At 37.0% G+C, this 23,405-nt stretch overlaps 1 protein-coding gene across 8 annotated transcripts in view; it reads left to right on the top strand.

Moving 5' to 3' along the window:
- SCUBE1 (signal peptide, CUB domain and EGF like domain containing 1) overlaps positions 1 to 23,405 on the top strand; it is a 255,507-nt gene that overhangs the window by 126,619 nt on the left and 105,483 nt on the right. For all 8 annotated transcript variants that reach the window (XM_068656700.1, XM_068656690.1, XM_068656671.1 and 5 more), the window contains one exon: positions 17,279 to 17,404. In XM_068656700.1, the coding sequence (XP_068512801.1) occupies positions 17,279 to 17,404 (126 nt within the window). The remainder of the gene's footprint in view (positions 1 to 17,278; positions 17,405 to 23,405) is intronic.

The raw sequence follows: 23,405 nt of genomic DNA, 5'->3' as shown, positions 1-23,405 counted from the left end.
AGATTCTGTGGTTTTACCTATCATTAATCTGATTCCTTACTATTCTTCACTGACATTTATAAAACTTGCATACAAGATAGAAGACATGGAAGACAAGTTGGGGTCAAAAGTAACATAGCAACCCTCTCACTACTTATGAAATCTGGCAACTACCATCATGGGGAAAAAACAGTACAGTGGCTGCCAATATGCTTTCATAACAGTAGATGGGAGAAAGATCTCTGTCCTTTTGCTTATGCCATGAAGTTGGAAACTCAGTGGCATCAATGTAGAGCAGCAATATTATAACTGATGTAAAATGGCTCACTAGTGCTGGGAGGCTTATTGTTGTTAGGCTGTGGTAATGCAAATCCTGGTTATCAGATGTGCCAGACCTATAAATATGCATGTCTTGAATTATGAAGGCAAGGTCATAAAAGCAGCTTCACAGAATAATTGCAAGCAAAGGGAAAAGAGAAAGGCTTCTTAAGTCTTAGGAGCTTAAGAGGTGTTGTCTTGATTTTGCATTCTGGCACCCACCACTTGGCCTGTCTTCATTCCTTTCAGGAGAGCTAGTTCTAGACAAAAACTGATGGTAGCACTTTCAATCCAGTAAACATGCACAAAGTAGCATTGTATTCTCTTCCTTGGCTGGCAAAATGAGATAGCTGGAGTTTGTTTTGCATATGTTGGGCTTAATTCAGATGATGGTACCCTTTAATTTTTAAGGATGTGGATTGCCATTCAACTGAACTTTTCAAAGTTGGACAAGTCAGGACAAAGTGTATGTCCTATGCCTCCTTCATAGTTCAATGAATCTAGAAAAAAACATCAGTGATACTCAGAAACAACATACAGCATTTACTAAAATTACATAGAACTCACACCCTGCAGCTGCATTCCAGGTCCACGGATTATTCTAAATTAATGTAATAACCCAGCTAATTATATTTTTTTTGGTGAAACAAGAAACTACAAAGAATGTAATTTCATGAGCACCCAAGAATGCTAAGCTCATCCAGAATAGCACCTGGAGACTGAAATCCTGTTTTTGTTACAAATTGAGAGTTTGTCCGGTACTTTGCTTCTGACCATATAGAGTTTCCACTGTTATGCTTTGCTGGGTATTGATACTGATGTTCCTTATGCCAATGGTAGTGAGGAATGCTAATAATGTTTCTTTGGTTTGATGTCACCCCACAAGAAGCCTGCTTACAAAGAGTTGTGGTGGGAAAGACTGTAGTAGATGAAACCAAGTCTTCTTACAAAACTCTGTTAAAGATGCTGAAAAACACATATGTTCTCAAGCCAAGGTCTTCAGCAGTATGCAAGCAACTGTAATATAAAGTCACTGAGAAACTTGGAAAAAAAAAGAGTGATACATGCCTGTTTCAGATAACCCTGTATTCATTGACTCCTGCAGTCTACCATCATTTCCATTCATTTCTCCATTATCCCATTATTTCTTTTTTTTTTTTTTTTCACCTTTTTTTCTTTTTTTCCCATTGTTCTGGTCCCAGGAATTTAAGTTACCTGTCTGTTCAGTACACCACTTTCTCCATTCGATATCCACACCAGATCACATCCAGGAATTCACCGAAAACAGTTTTCCTTCCCATTTTTCAGTTTCGTCCACAAAAGACTTCCTTCCCTTATTTTGCCACTTCCACAAGACCCACCTCGTGCTTTCACCATATGCCCATGCAGTCAACAGCTTTCATTTTTCTCTCAGGATCTGACAAGTGTGTTAGCAAAGATACATTGCAAAAAGTCTACTGTTATCTACATGGTGATAAAAGCAGAGCTGTAAGACATACTTCCTAGCTTCTGTTGTACAGGATGTAGCCAGAAATATGCCATTAAAGCTTTTCAATACTATCTTTAAAAACTTTTGAAAAGTAGTCTTGTCACCTAAGAATAGGGGAAACACTCCCATTTGAGAGAAATGGTGATGATGTAGAGGAGGATACAATGTTGCAGAGGCCATTAAAACAATTAAATTTGTAGTTCTGATGTGGCATGGTGTAGTTTGCTTTGTAGGGATAGTATGCCGTTTGCCACAGTAGAAGTCTTATTTAATCTAAATAGCTACAAAGGCACACTCCTGGATTCATCTACAGGTTTTCATTCTGCAAGCATCCCTAAAATGAAAATACTGTTCTCTTTTCTCAAGCACCATTTGTATTTCAAATATGTTAGCACACTGGAGTTTAAAAGGAGTTGACATTGCTTTTGCTTTTCCACCGGCAAATATTAAAGTTTTATATGATCAAATGGAGGAAGTTCCATCCGAGGACTCAGTGGACAGATAAAGAGAACAATTTCATTGATATCTGATTGTTTTAGTGAATTTAATTATTATTATTTTTTAAATTACTGGTAAAAGAGAATAATATTGTAAGCAATGGCATTTATTTTAAAATATTTTAGAATCTTTTTTTCTCTCTTCAAAATAAGAATTAAAGATTTTCTCAAAGATCTGTGCAAGGAGGTGTTCACACTGGGATGACCCTTAGGCATTCTGAGAGGAATGATAAGCAATTAAAATCACTAGTGTCCTTCTAGTCACAGAGTTCAACAGAGTTAAGAAACTGTTGCTTAACAAAACACATGTATGCTTTTAATACTTACTCCATAAATTAAGCATATAAACTTCCAATGGCCTTTAAAGTATCTCAAAGGATTTCAAGGGACTTTCCACCAATTCATGAAAAACATTGTTTTGTTGTGTTGACAATCATGCAGGAGTGTTGATATGAGGGATCGGTAACCTGGGAATTGCAGTTCAGTTTTCAACCTATTGAGTCCAGTTAGCAAATTAGAAAAGCAGACATTTTCTTTCCAATTCTCAGACAAACTGGAAAGGAGGAGAATCATAACATTTTCTTTGAATAATTTATCTTTTATTCCTAGGACTTAAATGCTCAGCTCAGATAAGCTGAGTTAGCCCATTAGCTGCCCTATTAAAGTCTTTCAACAGATCTTTCTAATCTTTTCTTAAATATGTTGAAACCTAGACAGAAGATGGAAACTTTTTCTCCATGAAACAGAACCCAGTCAGTGTTGGCATTTAAACTAAATTGAGTAGTGTGAGTAGTTTGAAGCATTGCAGAGGCACTAAAACAGAAATGAAAAGTATTGGTTCCCACCATCTCCATATGTTGTTCATCTGTACTGGCTCACAATACTTTTTGGATTTCCACAGTAACAAGTGGAGGGGTCGAGGACCTATCCAAAACAAGCAAGCTTTATTTCTCGCTTTAGAGATGGAGAGACTAAAGCAGTAACAAGTCAAAGGACAATGTAAGATAATAACATGTTCAGGAAATGAATAATGCAGTGTCCCTTTTCCTAACTAGCTGAGACTTTCTGTCATAAATACAGCTTTATGGTTAAGTTGGTATCTCTTACTCATAGATCATTTTCAGTCAGTTGAAGGGTTTGGAATTGTATCATCTTAATAAACTAATTTTACTGCTTTAAATCTGATTACAGTTTTGTGCTATGTATCTTTGCTGCCATTTGCCCTAACAGCCCTTTGATCTAACTCTGTAGGACATCTGTGTCTGAAGTTACCAACCCCTGCTCTCATCTCCAACTCATGTGCTCCAGCTACCGTTAAAAGTTGTGACTCCTTTCTTCTTTTCCTTCACAATTGTCCTTCACTTATATTCCTTTTATTGCCCAGAGCCAAGGAGAAGGGAGCAGTAGATTTTCCCAATGTCATCCTCATAATTATATCCTACTACAGGCATACAGAGAAAGGCCCAAAATATACAAACAAGCCATCACACAGTATGTTGTCCTTCACTTTCTGCAGAAAATACCAAGGAGCCAAGGAGCACATTCAGAGCTCCAGTTTGTATATTGCCCATCAAAGTCAGGACAAAAAAAAAAAATAAAATAAAATTGTAATGTTTCAGAAGGGTTTATTAATTACATGATTACATGTTACATGATTCTGCAGTCATACCTTGCTTTGGTAAAGTTTCCATTTCTTATGAGTGGACTCCATGTAGTAAGTATATCTACTGTTTTGCTTTAGACCTTGAGGTTTTAAACTTAACAGTGTTTTACAACTGTTTGTTAACACATCTGCTATTGAAATCCTTTTCTCCCTGTTGGTTCAAAATCGGAATAGCTTCCTGTTATTATACTACTTAAAGAGCCAAATTTTCCCACCACAGCCAATTTTAACCTGCTGGCTTGATTCTGTCACTAACATAGTTGCTTTTGATACAAGTTTTTTAGGTGAATGTGTAGGGTTCTTTGGATTTAATTGCAACAGATGTTCCTTTGGGTTTTCTCCCTCCCATTTCACTCTGGATTTTAGTTGGTTTTCCTTGGAAAGGTACATGAAAGGGAAATCCTTGTATAGTCAAATGTTTGTTTTACCATCTAAAGTTTGCAAAGGGTCCTTAGTCTGGACTGATTTCTTCTTGAAGAGCTGTAATTATTCATGGAAAGGAAAAAAAAAAAAAACCTTTGTCACTAATAGCCTTCTTGGTGCTTCTTGTAACAGTCTTTATTATTCCTTTCTACATAATTTTCTATTGATGAGGTGAAAAAAGGCTTCCTCTTCTGTTGAGAGAGAAAAGGTAATTGTTCTTTTTTCACATTTACCAATGCTTGTTGCGTTACTTATGTGTTTAGAGGAAAAGGATGCAGAAAATGATGTTATTGATGGCATCGCCATGGCAACAGTTCTTTGGAATAACACATTCTGGCATTGTTATTCTGCACACAAAAAAGGGGGACTTTCTTTTAAGCACAAACAGATTGTGCCCTTTTTAAATGCACCCATGAACTTTGCTTTTCTGAAGATTTACAGACTGGTTTGGAGCAGAAAGGATCCTGACATCATTTACCTCTCTGTGTACATCACATTATGGTGTTAAAAAAAAAAAAAAAAAATCACTTTGAAAAAGCGAATGGTTTAAAGAGACACAATATGGGAAGGATACATAAACATTTCTTTGATCAGAAAGAGAAAAAAAACTTTAAAGAACTTTGAAATTTATGATCTCTAGCCCCAGACTCACTAAATAATCAAAAGATAGAGACGAATAGAGAAAAGACAAACACTCTGATAAAATATTAATCCAGTTATGACAGTACTCTAGATCGCTAAGCTTTTACCCCAGACACTATTCATATTTTGAAACATTTTGATAGGAAATCTAATTGTCCATCTAAAAAGCAGTTTACAAACATATATTTTGCCTTTCATATTCATTGTTCCATTGTCCCCAGGTATTGACAGTCTTGCTAGTGTAAAATTGCAGAAGCAATAGCATTTCTGAGGCAGAGTATAATTTTATTATTTCTTGCTTCTGCTACAGTTCTGGCTTAGATTACTTTATTTCTTTGACACTCATCAGTGATATATGTATGTATGTGTTTTTATTGAAAATAAAAAAGAAGAGAATGCATTGAAATTGGGAACAATTTTGAAACCCATTCTGTACTCTGTGGTGCTAGCTATATATGGCAACCTGATATACACCTTCCAGGTTGACTTCTCCAAGAAAGAAACTGTTTCCCGAACACTGATGGTGTGTGGAAGTGGGCTGTACAAACCTTGAAGTTTGCATCTATAAATAATAGCTCCAAAAAGCACTGTTAAAAATAAAGTTCTGCATTGTATATAAGCTATGAATGACCCTTTGTTTCTGAAAGTCACCACAGTGGTGGACATCAGCTATTTGGTTGTTCTAGAACAGCTAAGACTATTGGATTTTTCTACTGTCAAAATGTGGATAGTACTGTGAAGTTCTGGGGACTATAGCACAGCTACATATGGATGTTGCTTCACATTTGGCTTTCTAGAGGTGAACTGATCTACAAAAAACATAACAGGAGGCCAGAAACTTGGTAGTTTTATCCCTTATCTTTGAGAAACATGACTGCCTTTATGCTATGTGAGCCTTTCAGAATGTGCACGAGTCTATAAATTTATTGTCATCATGGTCAGTGTTTCATTTTGTAAGAACCAAAATCAATAGCAGGTTGAGCTTTGAATCTTGGTCATACCCTAAAAAAAATGATAGGCCTGATGATAAATAATCATTTTGTATGTTCTCTATATTTGTCTGTAGAGCAGCGGACAGTCTTTATTTTCTGCACAACACATCTGTAGGTTTAAATAGATTGTATATGTGCATATGTATGTAGAGCGTTATATGTAATTATGTGTATAATGTTCATAACACATATAAAATAGTATATTTATAGTGGTATATATAGTAGAGTAAGTAAAATATTTTATGTAGTTATATATACTATCATGTATCATTTTGCTAACTAGTTCTGCAGTGTATTTTCTATTAATGTAAAAATAGTGAAAAAATCAATTGCATGTATCCAGCTTTTTTCCAGCCATCAACACAAAATACTTACAAGTGTCTTTAAGTGTTGTGTTCATGGTAATAAATAATCTTACTAAAATAGCAGAATTAATATTAGGTTTCTTTGGAATGTCTTCAGAAAATGCTGTCTGGTATGGGGATGTATCATGCCTCAGAAAGGTAGTACCTGTAAGGCCAAGGGCAAGGGAGATGGCTTCTTCCCTGAAAAAGAATTTGAGAGTTGTGAGTACATTCCCAGTGCAGAATAGACATGGCTGAGATTGTTTTTCCAGTTGGGATTTTTAACCTAAACCTCACATACAGCTGGTGCATTCGTCATCAGCTGTTTCCATGGGGAAAAAAGCATCTTAGTTAAAGTTTAATAGAAATCAAGAATGAGAATCTGTTTCACCCTGCTGCTTTGAGAGGATTATTTACTTCACAGTTTCCTCAAATAGCAGAGTCTGAAATTAAACTTGGTAAGTGCCCTATATTGCTTTCAAGGATGCTGATGAAGCACATATGTATATTTTATTACATGATGTTGCAAGAAGTTATGAAATTTTCCTAGGAAGAGCTTCAGATGTGAAGAAGTTCCTGCAAAGTGAAGTGTTGTTGAAATATTTGCTGCTAGTCTGTCTATTTGAGTATATGGTATGTGTTTTGAAAAAGTGCCCTTGAAATCTTTATTTCAGAAATATTTTATTAGAATGATTTCTTTCTGGAAACCAAGGCTGTCTCATGTCAACTGTAAAGATTTCAGAAGGAAAAACAAAATAACAAAAATAACAAAAAACACAGAGGATTTTAGACTTCGTTTTGTTATTCCCATCATCCCATTTCTTACCTTATCTTTACATAGATGATAATAGTTGTTTAAACTTTGATTAGTCCTTGTTCAAAATCTCCTCATGAAACACTAATGAAGAGCTGTATTTTTAATTGATTTATTTATATTTGTGGAAATTATCTGCTTCCAGGGATTATTGTAAGTCATTTTATTGGAAAACTAAAAGCTCCACAACATCTTTTAGATATTAGGTGGAGTATTTTTGTTGAAAAACTGAGTTTTCCTGCGAACAGGGAGGAAAAAAATACCCACCTTGCCGTTGTCTGTTCTAACGCTCTACAACCTTCCCATGATTTTTTTTTCTACTTAGAGAGACTGTATAGAAATCACTGAGCCAGGTTTTCAGTATGCTATAAGGCACAAAGACTAGTATTTTCCAAAATAACCTGGGAGTTTCTAATTTTTGAGACAACTTTGGCCTTTTTTGTAGTTACCAAACTCCTACCCATCTGAGGGTATTCAAGCCTTGATGATGCTGTCATTTGCTAGCTCTTCTGTAGCACCACATCTCTGAGGGGTGGGACATGAGAGACATTTTGGGATTTAGTAGCTCCCACCAAGGCACCAAGAAATACAACAGCAGTGGCGAAGACTCAAATAGAGAAAGAACATTCATCAGCTATGCCTCCTGCAAAGCCTTGCCTGCATTCAGGGTTACCTTCATCTACCAGAGGGCTTTGTGTGGCAGTGTCTCCTCAAAAACCAGCCTTTTTTTTCCTTTGCTTTGGTCCTTAAGGAATTCTTATTCAAAGATGAAGAAAAATTAAAAGCAGATTGTAGTAGTGTTGACTATGCTTCCCTTCCCTTCCCTTCCCTTCCCTTCCCTTCCCTTCCCTTCCCTTCCCTTCCCTTCCCTTCCCTTCCCTTCCCTTCCCTTCCCTTCCCTTCCCTTCCCTTCCCTTCCCTTCCCTTCCCTTCCCTTCCCTTCCCTTCCCTTCCCTTCCCTTCCCTTCCCTTCCCTTCCCTTCCCTTCCCTTCCCTTCCCTTCCCTTCCCTTCCCTTCCCTTCCCTTCCCTTCCCTTCCCCTGCCATTTCTTTCCCTTTGTGTGAAATCAGCATTGATGGTGGGTGCCAAGTAGGTATTGGTGGAGACAGAGATTTTGCCAGAACAGCAGCAGCTCAAATTTCCTGTGCTATCTTACTGAATTATCTTTGAAATAAACTCCATTCTACATGTGAGAAGGTAACTGTACTCAGCCTCCCCACAAAGGCAAGGAAAGGGTCTCTACAGTGAGCACCAGTGTGGTGCTGAACAACAATGTGGGAAAGACTGAGTTTGCCAAAATACCTTCATGCAATCCACCAAAAAGCCATCACACACTCACAGTAGTCAGTCTCAGCCAACCTGGGTTGGATTTCTGCCTGTCATTCTCATTCTCTCATGGTCCCACTGGAATTGCTATCATTTGTTAGAAATTTTTAAATCTATTATCTTTCTCTACCAGCATGATTTTTCTGCTAAATTAAACTTGGTTTGTTCACTCCCATCATTCGTTTAATCTTTCTGTCCTCTTATCTGAAATTACAGTACCTTTGCAGAATTACAAATCTATCTCCATACTACTGACAGAATGAAGTTGTATTTCTGACACATGCCTATTTTTAAATCGTCAGACAAAACCTCTCTTCAGGGCTGGATGACAGATGCAGTTTTTCTGGCTGACACTTAGAGCAGGAGTATTTTGTCAGAGATCAGACTGCAAGTCTGCCTGCTGAAGATGATGTCCCTAAGCATGTTTTATATCCAAACTGAAAACACATGCAATTGCTAAACAAACTTGAACTTGTTTATTTTGTATTATATAGTAGCAGCTGTTTTCTTGTATGATGTCCAGAATTTATCTAGCCAACCTACTTAATAGGGTAAAATTCTGTTTCCTTGTGTCAGTTTGCCTGCTATATTTGTTTAGTTTTCTTTTTAACCTCTGTAGAGGTGAGATAGTGGTCACTAAAAGTGGTATTTTCCTAAAGCTTTAGGTAGAAACAAGCAACCTATTCCACAAATGAAAGCAGAAAGTCCTGTACTCATCCACTTAACAAAATGAAGAATATTAGATCATGAAATAGATTATTGTATTCATGACATACCTGATACAATGTTTCCCACTTAACTCCAGTGGTCTATTCCTAGATGGACGCTTTTTACCATGACATTATCATTGTCTGAGGAAGAGTAGCTGCCCTGATAAATTTATTTTGTCCTTTTTTTTTTTCTTGCTAAAGAGAGAGAATCTTGGTACGTTTTGTTGTTGTTGTTTTGTTTTGTTTGTTTGTGTTTTTGTTTTGTTTTGTTTTGTTTTCCTATCTTCAGGTAGGGATGTATTATTTTTTGAGATGAAAGCATCTCAAGCTCTCACTGAGTATCCAAGCTTACCAGATGTTCTTCACCTCCCAGAACAAAGTCCTTATTAGTGAGCCAGAAATGTTCAGAAGGTTTGAAGGAAGTGTGTAGCATGAAGGTGAAGGTCAGGTCCATGCTGTTGGAAAATGATCCTTTGTTTTTAATGGAACCAAGATCAGGCTACACGTATTTGTTGCCTGTACCTGGGGTGGTTAGCCAAATGTTGATTTTCATTGCTCTGAAGCATGCAAGATGCTTGAGTTAAAAGGCCAAGGCAGGAGTACTTTGTGTATTAGGCTATAGATGGGGATCTGCTTTCCACAAGCCAGTGGGAAAGTTAACTGTACGCATATTTTGGATATTCAACCATCTTTCAGCACTTATGACCAAAATTTACACACAGAAGTAACATTTGGCTTGAAACATCTGTCTTGCACTTTCACTAGCATTGTGTTCGTGTCTCCATCAGAAACTTACTGTGTTTTTTTTTTGGCCTCCATTCTGAACACAGTAAACCAAAAACTCTGAGAGGAATTTTCTCTGTCAGTCTTCTACATTTCTTGGTAATTCCCCAGTGTGTTTCACTGTAGCAGTGCTGTCATTGCTCACATTAATTTTTAGAAAGAAAACAAACAACAGCAACAACAAAAAATACACTATTTCAATAATTTAGTAAATAACTAAAATTAGAATGTTTGTATCTTCTTGTATTTGATTTCTCTGTTGCTGAAGGTGTGTTTCCCTCTTTCTGGCAGCAGTTATGGAGGGAATGACTATGTGACAATCAGCTGATCTAAAAAGATTACAGTTCATGTTACATTCTGGTTCTTACTATATTATCATTACTATATACTATGTATTATTTTATTTTGCTATGATATATAATGCATACTGATACAGTTGAACTGCAACAACTGATTCTGATACAATTGAATCCTGTCACTCAAAGAGCAGTTCTCAAATTTACACCTGAAATTCATGAGTATCACTATTAGCAGTATAGCACCACATGTATCCCCTGCCTAAGCAAAAGTAATTATCCACTGTAATTAAGATTGATGGAAAGAAGCTGACCAAACAATTTCTTATTGTTTGTGTTAAAAAGATTTTTGCTTTACTTTGCACGCAGAGCATGTTCATAAAAAGTATGTAAAACAATAAATAATAAAACACTGTGGTTTATCTGAGTCCAGAAATTCAGTGACTAGCATATAAATATATTGAATGTATTTTAACTTTTCTAGAAGCTATTGAACACAATCATACAGATTATGTATGATGTATGAATTATGTAAATAGTTTCTACAACTTTTTCATGACTTTTTATAAGATCCATTTTTTAATTAAATGAGGGTGCAACTGTAATAAATTATTTTTATGTGTACCTAGTACTAAAATTAACATACCCCCACACACAAAAAAAGAGATTCCAATTACATAGTTTTGGGGACTGAGTATCAATGCTGCACATGTTAATGTTTATGCCAGTGTATTTGTATGGATTAAATTCTAGATTTCTTGTACTTTTTAACCACATTCAAGCACGTATATTCTGACAATAACCTTCAAAAGTGGTACTGTATTATATCATTGGCACAATTTTAAGTATTCCATTTCAGATTGTGTTTGGAACTAACATGGTTAATTGGAAAATATAAAAAACAGCAACAAAGCAAATACAGAGTGAAACTGTGACAACAGAGAAGGTAATATGAGCATATATGATGAACCACAAAGTAAAATAATGGCTAGATGTCTTAATTAAGATGAGAACAGGCAGTGTTAATGAAAAATAAAGGCTGATCAGCACATTAGTTGTCACAGTGAGCCTGATTCAAGCACTTTCAGAGCCACTGAGATGAAAACATTTTTAGAACATAATACAATGGAAAGGTCATTGTATCAGACTGAATGTTTTTCAGAACAGCCCTATTAAGAGATTTGTGATAAATAGATGGCAGAGTGTATTAATGTAGTAGACTCACACCCAATCTCTCCTAGGCCAGGAACAAAATGACTGTAGATTGCAGGTCTCATAACAATGTCTGCCACTCTCCATGAACAATCTTTTGTAACTGAAAGTCAGAAGAAAAAACATGACTGCAATACGCGAGCTTCTCAAGTCATATCTAAAATGCTAAGAGAGGTTTTAGTTCAATTAGATTAGTGTTCTTCTTTCTTAAGTAGCATTTCTCTTCCTGTTTATAATGTATTTTCTGTTGGATTCTGTTTTGCTGTCTTTTGTGAGGTGAATCTACTGAGAATGTGTATAACTGTTTGAAAAGTCTTCATTTTACTGTCTGCCAGCACTGCCAAAGAGAACACACACCTGTTTTTGTGCTATGCTCTAAAGATGATCTTGAGTAGCAGTATATGAAATTAAGATATTGCTTTAGTTAACAATTAACATGAAAAATCTAGAGCCTTTCAACTTCAAACATTATAGTATCAAGGATAAGTAAACATTTTTTGGTGTTCTGACTTCTCTTTTCTCAACATTTAGTCTTTCCCTTGATTTGGGAACTATGTTTTTTCAGTTCATCTATAATCACTCAAGTTCTAGAAGCTGCTGTACACAGATTAGTGCAAAAAATAATAGAAGTGAGAGAGAGAGGGGACCACAAAGATGGAGGGAAGGGATGCCATCCAGAGGGATGTAAGAGCTGATGACAGAGGGATCAGAGTTTGCCTGTGCAAACCTCATGAATTTCAACAAGGCCAATTCCTGTACCTGCATCAGGGCAGTCCCAAGCGCAAATAAAGGCTGGGCGGAAAATGCACTGAGAGCAGCCCTGAGGAGAAGGACCTGGGGTTGTTGGTTGATGAGAACCTCAAGAGTCAGCAGTGTGCACTTGCAGCCCAGAAAGCCAACTGTATCCTGGGCTGCATCAAAAGCAGTGCGGCCAGCAGACCAAGGGAGGGAATTCTACCCCTCTACTCTGTCCTCCTGAGACCCCACCTGCATTCAGCCCTGGAGTCCCCAGCACAAGAAGGACATGATTATATTAGAACAAGTCCAGAGGAGGGCCACGAAGGTGATCAGAGGGCTGGAGCACCTCTCCTGTGAAGAAAGGCTGAAAGAGTTGAGGTTGTTCAGCCTGGAGAAGAGAAACCTCATTTCAGCCTTGTAGTACCTAAAAGGATACAAGAAAGCTAGTTATTTGGAAGAAATTCTTTACTCTGAATGTGGTGAGGCACTGGAACAGGCTGCCCAGAGAAACTGTGGATGCCCTATCCGTGGACGTGTTCAAGGTCAGGTTAGATGGGGCTTTGTGTGACCTGGTTTAGTGAGAAGTGTCCCTGCCCATTGCAGGGGTGTTGGAACCAGGTGGTCTTTGAGGTCCCTTCCAACCCAAACCATTCTGTGATTTCATGATTCTATGAAAGCTGTGTAGTAGAAGATAAAGTTTTGCAAATACATTTTGGTCAAGGGTAGGGTGAAAGATCCATTGTCTGTTCCTTGGTCCAGGCTGTGCAGCATACTGGGGTAAAAGTGCTCTAGACATAATCCTGTACTGTCTTGGGAAAGGGCTAGGATAATTCCACAGGTATTTCCCCTCTCTTCTTTGGACCTGCAATGGGTTGTCAACTCTAGGAAGGAGTGACATGTGAGGCACAGGGTGCTCCTCTTGGAGCTAGGGCCTCTTTGCTGACTTGGGGCTTATGATGATGAAGAGAAAATCTTCAACACATTTAAATGAAAAATAGAACCCCCCTCAGTTATTCAATGATGATGTTTTTTACTTGAATGACTAGTTTTCCACACATATCTACAAATCAAGCTGTTTGTCATCCTTCATTGTTCCACTTACCCCCAGAGGGAACACAGCATTTTTGCTCTAGCTGTGCACTGCCCATCACCCAGGAGAGGAGCTTCCTGTCTCCCTGCACATGACAGTGCCAGTAGGTCTGGACACATGTTCCTCACCTCCTCTTTCAGTTGCCCTTTTTTTTTGTGAGTCCAAGGGATGCTGAACACCAAGGCAGGCACTATGATGCTTTTTCTGTGCTTTTATTCACTCTTGGGTCCCTAGGTAAAAGTATGGGAACATTAGGTGAAGATGAACTAAAATAAGGCAAAACTTTGTTTCTCAGGAGGTGATAGTGAGGGGAAATGATAACTCAGACATTTTACTACTTCTATGATAGTGCAATGAAGTACTGTCAAAAGACCAGCTGTTCTACTACAAGCAGTGCAATCTACCCAGTTCCAGTATAGGAAAATATGTGTTGTGTTTATGTATTTGTACGACATTGGACATTTTAGACCATATCTTGCTAAAGGGAATATCTGGCAAAGTAATTCTAGGAGCATTTTTCTCTCCCACTTGCATGCATTTGTATAGCAAATAAACTAGCATTTGGAAAGTAGTGGTTTTTGTTTTTTTTTTTTTTTTTTTAGTTTGATTTATATGCAATGTCATAAAAGATTCAGTATTGGTTGAAGGGCCAGCTCTTCAGAAAAGGGTAAATCTTACGTCTCAACAATGATTCGTAAATCATTTGTGTATGCAGATTGATGCAGAAGGCATCTGGCCAAATGCTGCATTTGCTGAAAATCTGAAATTTGGAACAATTAAAACTATTTGCAAATTAGCATGAATTTGTTTAAGACAATATTTTTTAAACAAGCCTAAGTATTTCCTAGCTGCATTTTCATATAAATGTTTTGTAAGTTCTAATCAAAATTTTGTTCAGAATTTCTTTTTAATTTAGTTCTTAGGGATTTGAAAAATACTAAAATATAAATGATAAGCTTGTGGATGAGTTCCTGTTTTGAAAAATAATGGTGTTATATTTCACCATAAAAACTTCAGTTTTCTGAAATAATGATTCTCTGGTTTATGAGATTTTAATGGTGTTCTCCAGCTAAACTGAAATAGCTTTTGTACAGCTCCAAGTACCTGATGAATACAATAACTGAAATGAGTAAGAAAATAACTGAAATATTGTGGTCATACACACAAATACTAGAATAAAAACCTGCTTTGCCTTTCACTTTAGTTTCAAGATGTAATAATTCTAATCATAGCTTTTCCCAATATTATTGGCAGTGTATAATTTCTCACTTCCCAAGTGATTTTAACAATGGCAAATATTCAGTATCTGTAAGTAAACACTGAAAATCACTTGCTTCATTACACTTCTGGGCCATTAAATATCTTCTTTCATCTATCTATTTCCTCTCTTCTCATTGCCTCAGCAATGTGACTCAATCGGGCATATGGTATCTTTCCCAGATCCTTTTCTGAACATAGTGTAGTATGCAGGAATGTAGTTTGTCAAACACATTGTGTTTGAAATCCTTTGTTGGTAGCAGTGGAGAGAAAGGGATTATAAAATGCCTCAAAACTTTCAAAAAGGCTGTTCCCAGGTTTCTTATATCTGTTCATCCATATACAACATTCATACCTCACTTTTATGTATGGGATGGCAGAGTACAGTATCATGCGTATAGTATAGTATAGTATGTTGTGTATTATATCTTCAATAGCATCTCTTGTGCAGGCTACAGTTTGCAGAGAATTTTGCACTTTGACAAGTTTTTATACTCATCCATGCTAACACAGCTTAGAGAGAAATAATTTGTTTATGATGTTGATTTTCATACATTGAGTTTTAAGATTCTGATTTTTTTTATAGGGGAGATCAACTAACCTACCCAGTCTTACTGGTGATGTGTTTTTCATTGTTCTGCTAATATAACCTTTCTGAAGTAAAGTCAGGCAGTGCAAATAACTTCTGAATCTGTTAGCTTCTGTCAACCTGAGCCAATCTGACTTTCTGGAACATTTCCTTCTTCAAATTTTGTACACAAATTTTATTAGTAACTGGTTTACATGCTGATCCTTTCATTTATGTTTGATTAAAAACTATTCTGTATGCTGAGTTTGTCATAAAAGTTTGTAATAAAATCTCAATACTTGGTTTGAAGTATTTGATTTGATAGTGTGAGATCAGCCTAAATGCAAAGGCTGTGCGTGTAGATACCAGAGGTGGCAGATGTGTTCATGTGACTTCTTTAAGAATGAAAAGGGAACACAGAGATTGTTTCCACCTTTGGAAGCAAAAACCTTGCAACAGCCCTGAAAAAAGAAAAAAATATATATTTATAATACATCATCACTGTCAGTTTAGCTTGAACATTTTCCATTGGAATTGTTTTGCAAAATTGGCCTTTAATAGGTAGAAATAGCCATGGTACAAAGTGGCAGACGAGCTGCTGAGTCTACAGTGATCCTCCATTCACCAGTGTTTTGGGGAATACATGTTGTTTTCATGGTAGTAAGCCGAGTTACGTTGTGAAATCTCGGGCAGTGATACTCTAAGAGAATTCATCTCTCCTTTCCAGGTCAGAAACCCAAGGGGAAGTCTGGGAAGGCTTTGTAATGCAGATTTAGCTGACCTTCCTTCACACTAAGAATGCTAGATGCTGACCCACAAGGACTGAGTTAAATATTTCTGTGAATATGTGGGATTTTAATTAACATGGTAATGAAAACCTCTAAGAACATCAGGCACATTAAATATCTAAATCACTTGTATAGTTCAGAAAGCTAAAATTGGACTTAAGATGACTAAGAAATTAATGTAGTCAAAGAGAAAAGGAGTAGCAGGTTTGTTGAAGATTGCCTGCACTTACTGTGGATAACAGAGATAATTGAGTTGTATGGCAAAGAGCAAAGAAATCCAACCAAAAATGCTTAGATATAAGTTTTGGTGGATGCATCATCTGAAAAACAGATTTTGTGTGTGACAGAGTATACAGCACATTAACAGGCAAATGAAAATGAACCAGGCATTAACAATCATTACATTTATTCATAAAACAAATAGCTGTGAGCACACAGCTGTGAGCACAGACAACTTCCTGGAGTATCCTGAAGTATCCTTTTAATCCATTATATTTTCATGAAAAATTAGAATATGGAGATTCAATAGGGAGATCAAAAGTAATGGGTTTCTACACGCAGAAAAACACCCTATATTCTATAGCAATGCTCACTGTGTATGCCCCAAGGAAGGTACATGTATATACCACTAGCCTCAGTATACTGCCAAATTTCTCGTATCTGTCTTTTCCTTTTGAAATGAGAATTTTTATAAAGATATAAATAAAAACAGCCAATCCTACATGCATTTTCCATTCTCTTTTCATTTTTCAAATACTTATATTTGAATTTGGAAAATAGATTCTGCAATTTTATAAGTGTGGAAAGTTAGGGTCATGGCACTGAGCCTACCAGATTTCTAGAAGTATTTGTACAACTCTATCAGACATAGGGTCTGTTTTTTGGGTTGGTCCTGTGTAGAGCCAGGAGTTGGACTCAGTGATCCTTATTGGGTCCCTTCCAACCCCCAGGATATTCTATGATTCTACGTTTCTAAGTCCAAGTAGACAATATCAGCCACTCTCCCCTCATCTACCAATCAAGTCATTTCATTGTATAAGTTTATCAGGCTGGTTAAGCATGACTTCCCCTTTGTGAACCCATGCTCAAAATATACATTACTGTAATGTGTAAAGCGTGAAATAGAGCTGCAGTTGATCATAGGATTGGTTATTTTGTCATTCATTACACTGTTTTGTTGATTGTATATGTCTTTTCAGCTGCATTATTTTGCCTTGTGGAACATGGTCCAGATGCAAAATTAAGATTAGAATGACAATGAAAGACAGGATGTGTATAATTGGTGATAATCTTTTTGCAAGTTTATTTCAGTAATAATATTTTCTATTCTTCTTTCTTTCTTTTACAGAGGGTATGAACTGTATGAACAAAGATCATGGGTGTGCACACATCTGCCGGGAGACACCCAAAGGTGGGGTTGCCTGTGAATGTAGGCCTGGCTTTGAACTTGCCAAAAACCAGAAGGACTGCAAATGTAGGTAGATAAAGATTAAATTTCAAATGCCCACAAATGTCTTATTTTCTTCATTGTTGTTATTTTCCAGAATTCAAGAAATCAACTTTGTTTTGGCCAAAGGTGATTTGTAATTTTAGTAGTGTGTTTTTTCTGTCAAAGGTTTACTTCGGTTTGGATAAGAGGGATCAAATAACAGAACTTTGGCAGTGAGCCTGTTAGCAAAGTGTTATCAACTTTTGTATCTTCCTATGAATGCAGGAAGTGATAGATAATTTAATCTAGATTTTCCTTGTAAAGCAAAACAAACAAACAAGCGCATAGAAGATTCTAGCTTTTGGAGGTCCACAATGATGGATACATTGATAAATGTACTAATAGGTTTAATGATAAATCTGTTACAGCCATCATACTATCAATGTTAATTCCTCTTTTTTAAATGACAGGAATGTTTGCTCTACTGCTGATTCCACTGCATACAGGCTACTTTTACTGATATAACTCAGCAGTATCAAATGTACTATTAGTGATGTATTCTAGAAGTTGAGATACTGAAGATATTCATCAGCCCACAAAATTAGAAGCTAGAATTATTCTGTATAGGTTAAAATAATTGACCCTCTATAACATCTTCATCTGAAAGCTTCTGAAGTGCATGGGAGTCTTTCTTATGGCTTCAGTGAGTGTTAGGTCTGACTCCAATAGCTTCCTTTCCTAGCTGGTAGCTTTGTGAGAGAAATAAATAAATAAATAAATAAATAAATAAAATAGTGCAATAAAATGATTAATGAATAAAATGAATAAAACACATTTTGTACTTTGCATAGGGCCAGTATTTTTGTGCTACCTTTTCTTCCACTCCAGCTTTTTTCTACCTGAGATCTCCACTGTTTAAACAAGCTTAGATAATACTTGTTCCTAAGTATGAATTCAAAAGAATCACCTTTGAATGTGATCAAGAAGTCCCACAGGATACTGTACAGTCTGATTGCTCCTCCATGCTTGTGAGGCTACACAAGGCCAATGGCAAAAACATAGAGAAAAAAATGCCTCTATGGTCATTTTCTTTCCCAGTGTTTATTAGAAGCAAACATTGCATGCTGTTAATTGCAGTGCAAGATCAGCTACATTGGTTAAGTTGGAGAGGATGTTTATTTATACTGTTTATTATTTGTTTCCACGAATTCGTACATTCCTTAAGAATTATATTATCCTTTTTCATAGTGAGATGATGACAGGAGAAATAGGGCCTCTTCTGGAAAGATATTTCTAAATGCCTCAAAGTTTAATAGATTAAAATACTTGAATTTATTCATTGCCCTGTGGTGTTCAAATGTTAGTTTGATTTATAAAGAACTTTTGCTGACAAGCCTCTGTGTAGGAACACAGAGTTTTTCAAGGCCACAGATCTTGCTGCAGAATACACCAACCCCTAAAATCACAGCACATTCTGCAAATGTTCCAGAGTATTGCTTAAAATAGTCTTACTACTAGCCCTTCCATATGCAAAGATACCTAAAATTGTAGCCAGATAGCCGAAGACAACAGTTGTGAGATTACAGAAGACTATTTATAAAGGTTTAGTACTGAAACAAAATCTTGACATTAAAAAAAAAAAAAAAAATTACAACTAAGCATTTCAGTGGAATTAACTTAAATCCTGAGCTGAAACTTTGCAATTATTGCATACATGAAGAAGAACTGAAGAAGAGATGCCTGCCCCTTGGCAGTCTGGACTGGGTCTATACCCCTGGTATACAGGGATACAGACTGGTAGTGTCTGATATACTGACTGTCCTCTCAAGTATTCTGGTTTATAATGGTCCATGAAACTGTGCCTTTCAGTGTTTGACAGAGCTTTCTTACATGTTTGTTTGTTTGTTTATGTGAGGAGATGACAGATAACCAATGTGTCAATAGGTGATTTTTTTATCAGTCACTTTGCCAATGAATCAGAATACTGAGAGGAATTTTCAGAATTGGCCCAAGTCCACTCTAATGTGGCATGTTTTTCAGTTAAAAAAAAAAAAAAAAAAGGTAAAAGAAATTAGAAAACATAAAAAAATGGAAGAAAGGCTCCCAGCTTTTAATGCATGCATTACATGACTGTCATTACATCCTAATTACATGATCACACGTCACCTGGTCATATTCCATACTAATAAGGCAATCACCAATAGTGTCTTGCTTCATTCAGTGTATGTCACGGTCAGTGCTCATTAAATAGGCTTTCATTCAATAGTTTCCTCTCCTTCATAACTCATTGTTATGCCTTGCTTGCTGCACAGTGTTCAAAAGCTATTCTGAACATAAGATTTTAAATTTCCTCATGGATTTGCCCATGATACTCATTACAGTAATATCAGAGCGCTCCATAGGCATTGTTAATATACTTTCAGAACATTCTTGTCAAGTTAAAAAGTACTGTTTTGCCTATCTTACAAATGGGAGAATAATGTAAAGGTGTTAATGTCAAAGTCATTTAGTAGTGATAGGTGATTAACCAGAAACAGCCATGTTGTGGTTTAAACTGTTTGGCAGCTAAGCACCACACAGCCGTTCGCTCACCCTCCCCCATCCCTCTTTGGGATGGGGGAGAAGATCAGGAAAATGAAGCCTACGGGTTGAGATAGAGACAGTTTATTAGGACAGAAAATAAAATAACTAAACTAAACTAAACTAAACTAATAAAATAAAATAAAATAAAATAAATAAAATAAAATAAAATAAAATAAAATAAAATAAAATAAAATAAAATAAAATAAAAATGATAATAGTACTGCTAATAATAATGTATACAAAACAAGTGATGCACAATGCAATTGCTCGCCACCCACTGACTGACACCCCCCAGCCAGCCACCCCTGTGTATATATATATATATATATATATATTGTTTGGCATGATGTCAGATGGTATGGAATACCCCTTTGGCCAATTTGGGTCAGCTGTCCTGGGTCTGTCCCCTCCCAGCTCCTGCTGCACCCCCAGCCTGCCCACTGGCAAGACAGAGCTAGAAGCTGAAAAGTCGTTGGCTTAGTATAAGCACTGCTCTGTAGCAATTAAAACATCAGTGTGTTATCAACATTCTTCTCACCCTAAATCCAAAAGATAACACCCTACTAGCTACTAGGAGGAAAGTTAACTCTATTCTAGCTGAAACCAAGACATCCCAGAACACAGTTCTGCATTTGTAGCACTTAGTATGGTCAAAGCCAAGCCCCCAATGGCTCCCATTGTAGTCTCAAATGCCATGGAGAAATGAGTATTATACTAGAAGCCTGTAATAGATGAGATACTTGTGGATTGCCAAGCACTAAGTAGGATTTCCATTACAAGGGCAGAAATTGAGATCTTTATGGGCTGTTATCACTGCATCAAAAGACCATCCTCTCTTGGCAGTGAGGCAAGGATTCTCCAGCTGTTTCCACAGACCTGACTTTCCCACCTGTGCAAAGAAAAGACAGAAATGTTGTCTGCATTTGTCAGTAAGGATGGTTATCATGATACAATAAGTCTGTGCACCAAAAGTCTGGTATTTTTTAGCTTTTGAATGCTTAATATTGCAACAGTAGTGTTTTCTTAATGTTAAACATGTAGTTTCTCAGTTGCTACCCTAGGAAAATACAGAAGTATTGAGGCTGGAAGTGATGTCAGAAGGCCATCTAGAAATGCACCAGGCAGAACCATACATAATATCTCAGCAAAGCTACATCCTTTAGATCCAAAACAGTAGTAAACTATCATCTTCTGTGCTTACATGCCATTAGAAGAAGAATATGTTTGTCAGTAATTTTAATGGGTACTCATTGGCAGCATAAAGATAAGACTTACGCATAGTGAATTTGGTTCCAGATTACAGTGGAAAAACATTGGAAATGACCTCTACTATCTAAATCCGTATCCATGATAAATTTTAAGGTCTTGTGCCTATGCATGATAGCATAGCTTTTTGATAAAGAGATTTTTTTTTCCCAAATATGGACAAATCAAGGCATTTTTTGTTAGTTACCTGGATCATTTTTGCTGGAACTTGAGGAAATATGAAGAAACCTAAAGCAGGTACACATTCATGCAAGTCGTAACCTAAAAGAAATAATGCTGGCAGAGTTATAACCAAGTGGAAGCTGAGTCTTTTAATGAAGAATACTAGATAAACCTAACTACAGTTATTTCTACCAACCTCCTCCTATAATAATTGAAGAGGAGGGCTAGTGCTAAGTAATTCCAAAAATCCTGTCTAGTATGTTTGCAATAAAATGCCCTCCCACCTAGGCCTAGTGGCAGCTTTTCAGCTTCTGCTGACAGTTTCAGCTATTTGCTGTGCTGCATTCATAGCTTTATCACATAGATAGAGATGTCCGTGTATTTATATAAATTATATATTAATTATATATTATATATTCAACGTCCAATTTAGTTAAAAAACACTGCAATTTTTAATTTATCTGGAACTGCAATACACTGGTTTGATCTATCTGAGAAAGCCATGTTTTCACATAGTCTATTGCAAAAACAAAATTTGCTGCAAATTTTGTGACATCTGAGCCATGGTATATACCTCATCTACACATATACAAGACGAGGAGATCATTGTCTTAGGAAATTTTAGGGGTTAGTTGGTACTAAATACTAGATTCAATATTTGTCCATACCTTTTCCAAATGTTCCTTATCATGGGCATGACAGATGGAAGAGACGGAAGAGACCAGAAAAAAAATGATACCAAAGTTCAGAGAAGCACTGGAAAAGTGTTCCAGGTGTTTTAACATGGAAGGTAGAAAATACCTTTATTTAGTGGAATATGCATGGCACAATTTCTTTTTTTCTTTAATGTATCATTTGTCATCCAAACAGTAATCTCTTGTTCTTCATCATCAAAATGTCATTTCAAGACTAGTCTATGGATGTAAGCACTGGCACAAATGCAAAGCTCAGGAGTGCTTAGCACAGCCCAACCAAACAGAGTAAATTCTGCTGTTACACAGAGGCAGGTGGATAGTTCGGGAGATCATGCCATGCAGCCGGCCTGCAGGCCCTGAAGGGTGGCTGGCCAGTTCAGGAGCCTGAGTGTGATAGTCAATGAAAAGAGTAAATCTTGTTTGAATGCAGTCTGAAACACTGGTATCATGGCTTTGGCTCAGGATGCCCTATAGCTCTTAATTCACAGTAGAATGTTGGGAGAACAGACCGGTAACTTGGCCACCAGCATTAGCCATGTCTTATAAATGGCGTGTATCTCTGAAGGGCTTATATGTTGTTTCTGCTCATGTTAATAGCAGATGTGAGCAAAGCCTTCTCTATCTGGTACTAGTTTTCATAGAAACATAGAGTCATAAAATATCCTGGGTTGGAAGGGACCCACAATGATCATCAACTCCAACTCCTGGAACTCCTGGCTCCACACAGGGCCAACCCAAGAGAGCATTGTCCAAATGCTTCTTGAACTCTGGCAGGCTCAATGCCATGACCACTGCCCTGGGGAGCTTGTCCCAGTGCCCGACCACCCTCAGGATGCAGTACCTTTCCCTAACACTCAGTGCAATCCTCCCCTGTCCCAGCTCCATGCCATTCTCTTGGGTCCTGTCACTGTCCCCAGAGAGCAAAGCTCAGCACTTGCCCCTCCACTCCCCTCATGAGGAAGATGCAGAACACCATGAGGCCTCCCCTCAGCCTCCTCTTCTCTAAGCCAAATGTACAGAGTATTTCCCCACAAACGGAAAAGCCATTTGGCCTATAAGATATTCAGAAAACTCTCTCTATCTGTATCACATATTTTAATTACCATGACATAAATACTAAGAGAACAAGTCCAGCATCTTGATTGCACTTAAGATACATGTGAATGCTGATGCAGTGTCAAAAGCAGTGGTGTCATTCAGGTTTTAAATCTGCAATGTGGGGATCAGTGTATCTGAATTCTAATAGATACGTGTATACTCTCTTTTGGTAAAACAAAATAAAACATTACTTAGTATTTTACATCCTTTTAACTCGATTTATAGTGTTTGAAGATAATCTG

The sequence above is a fragment of the Anas acuta genome, chromosome 1 (assembly GCF_963932015.1).
Source record: "Anas acuta chromosome 1, bAnaAcu1.1, whole genome shotgun sequence".
Classification (NCBI taxonomy): Eukaryota; Metazoa; Chordata; class Aves; order Anseriformes; family Anatidae; genus Anas; species Anas acuta.
This window is presented reverse-complemented; position numbering and strand designations above follow the sequence as displayed.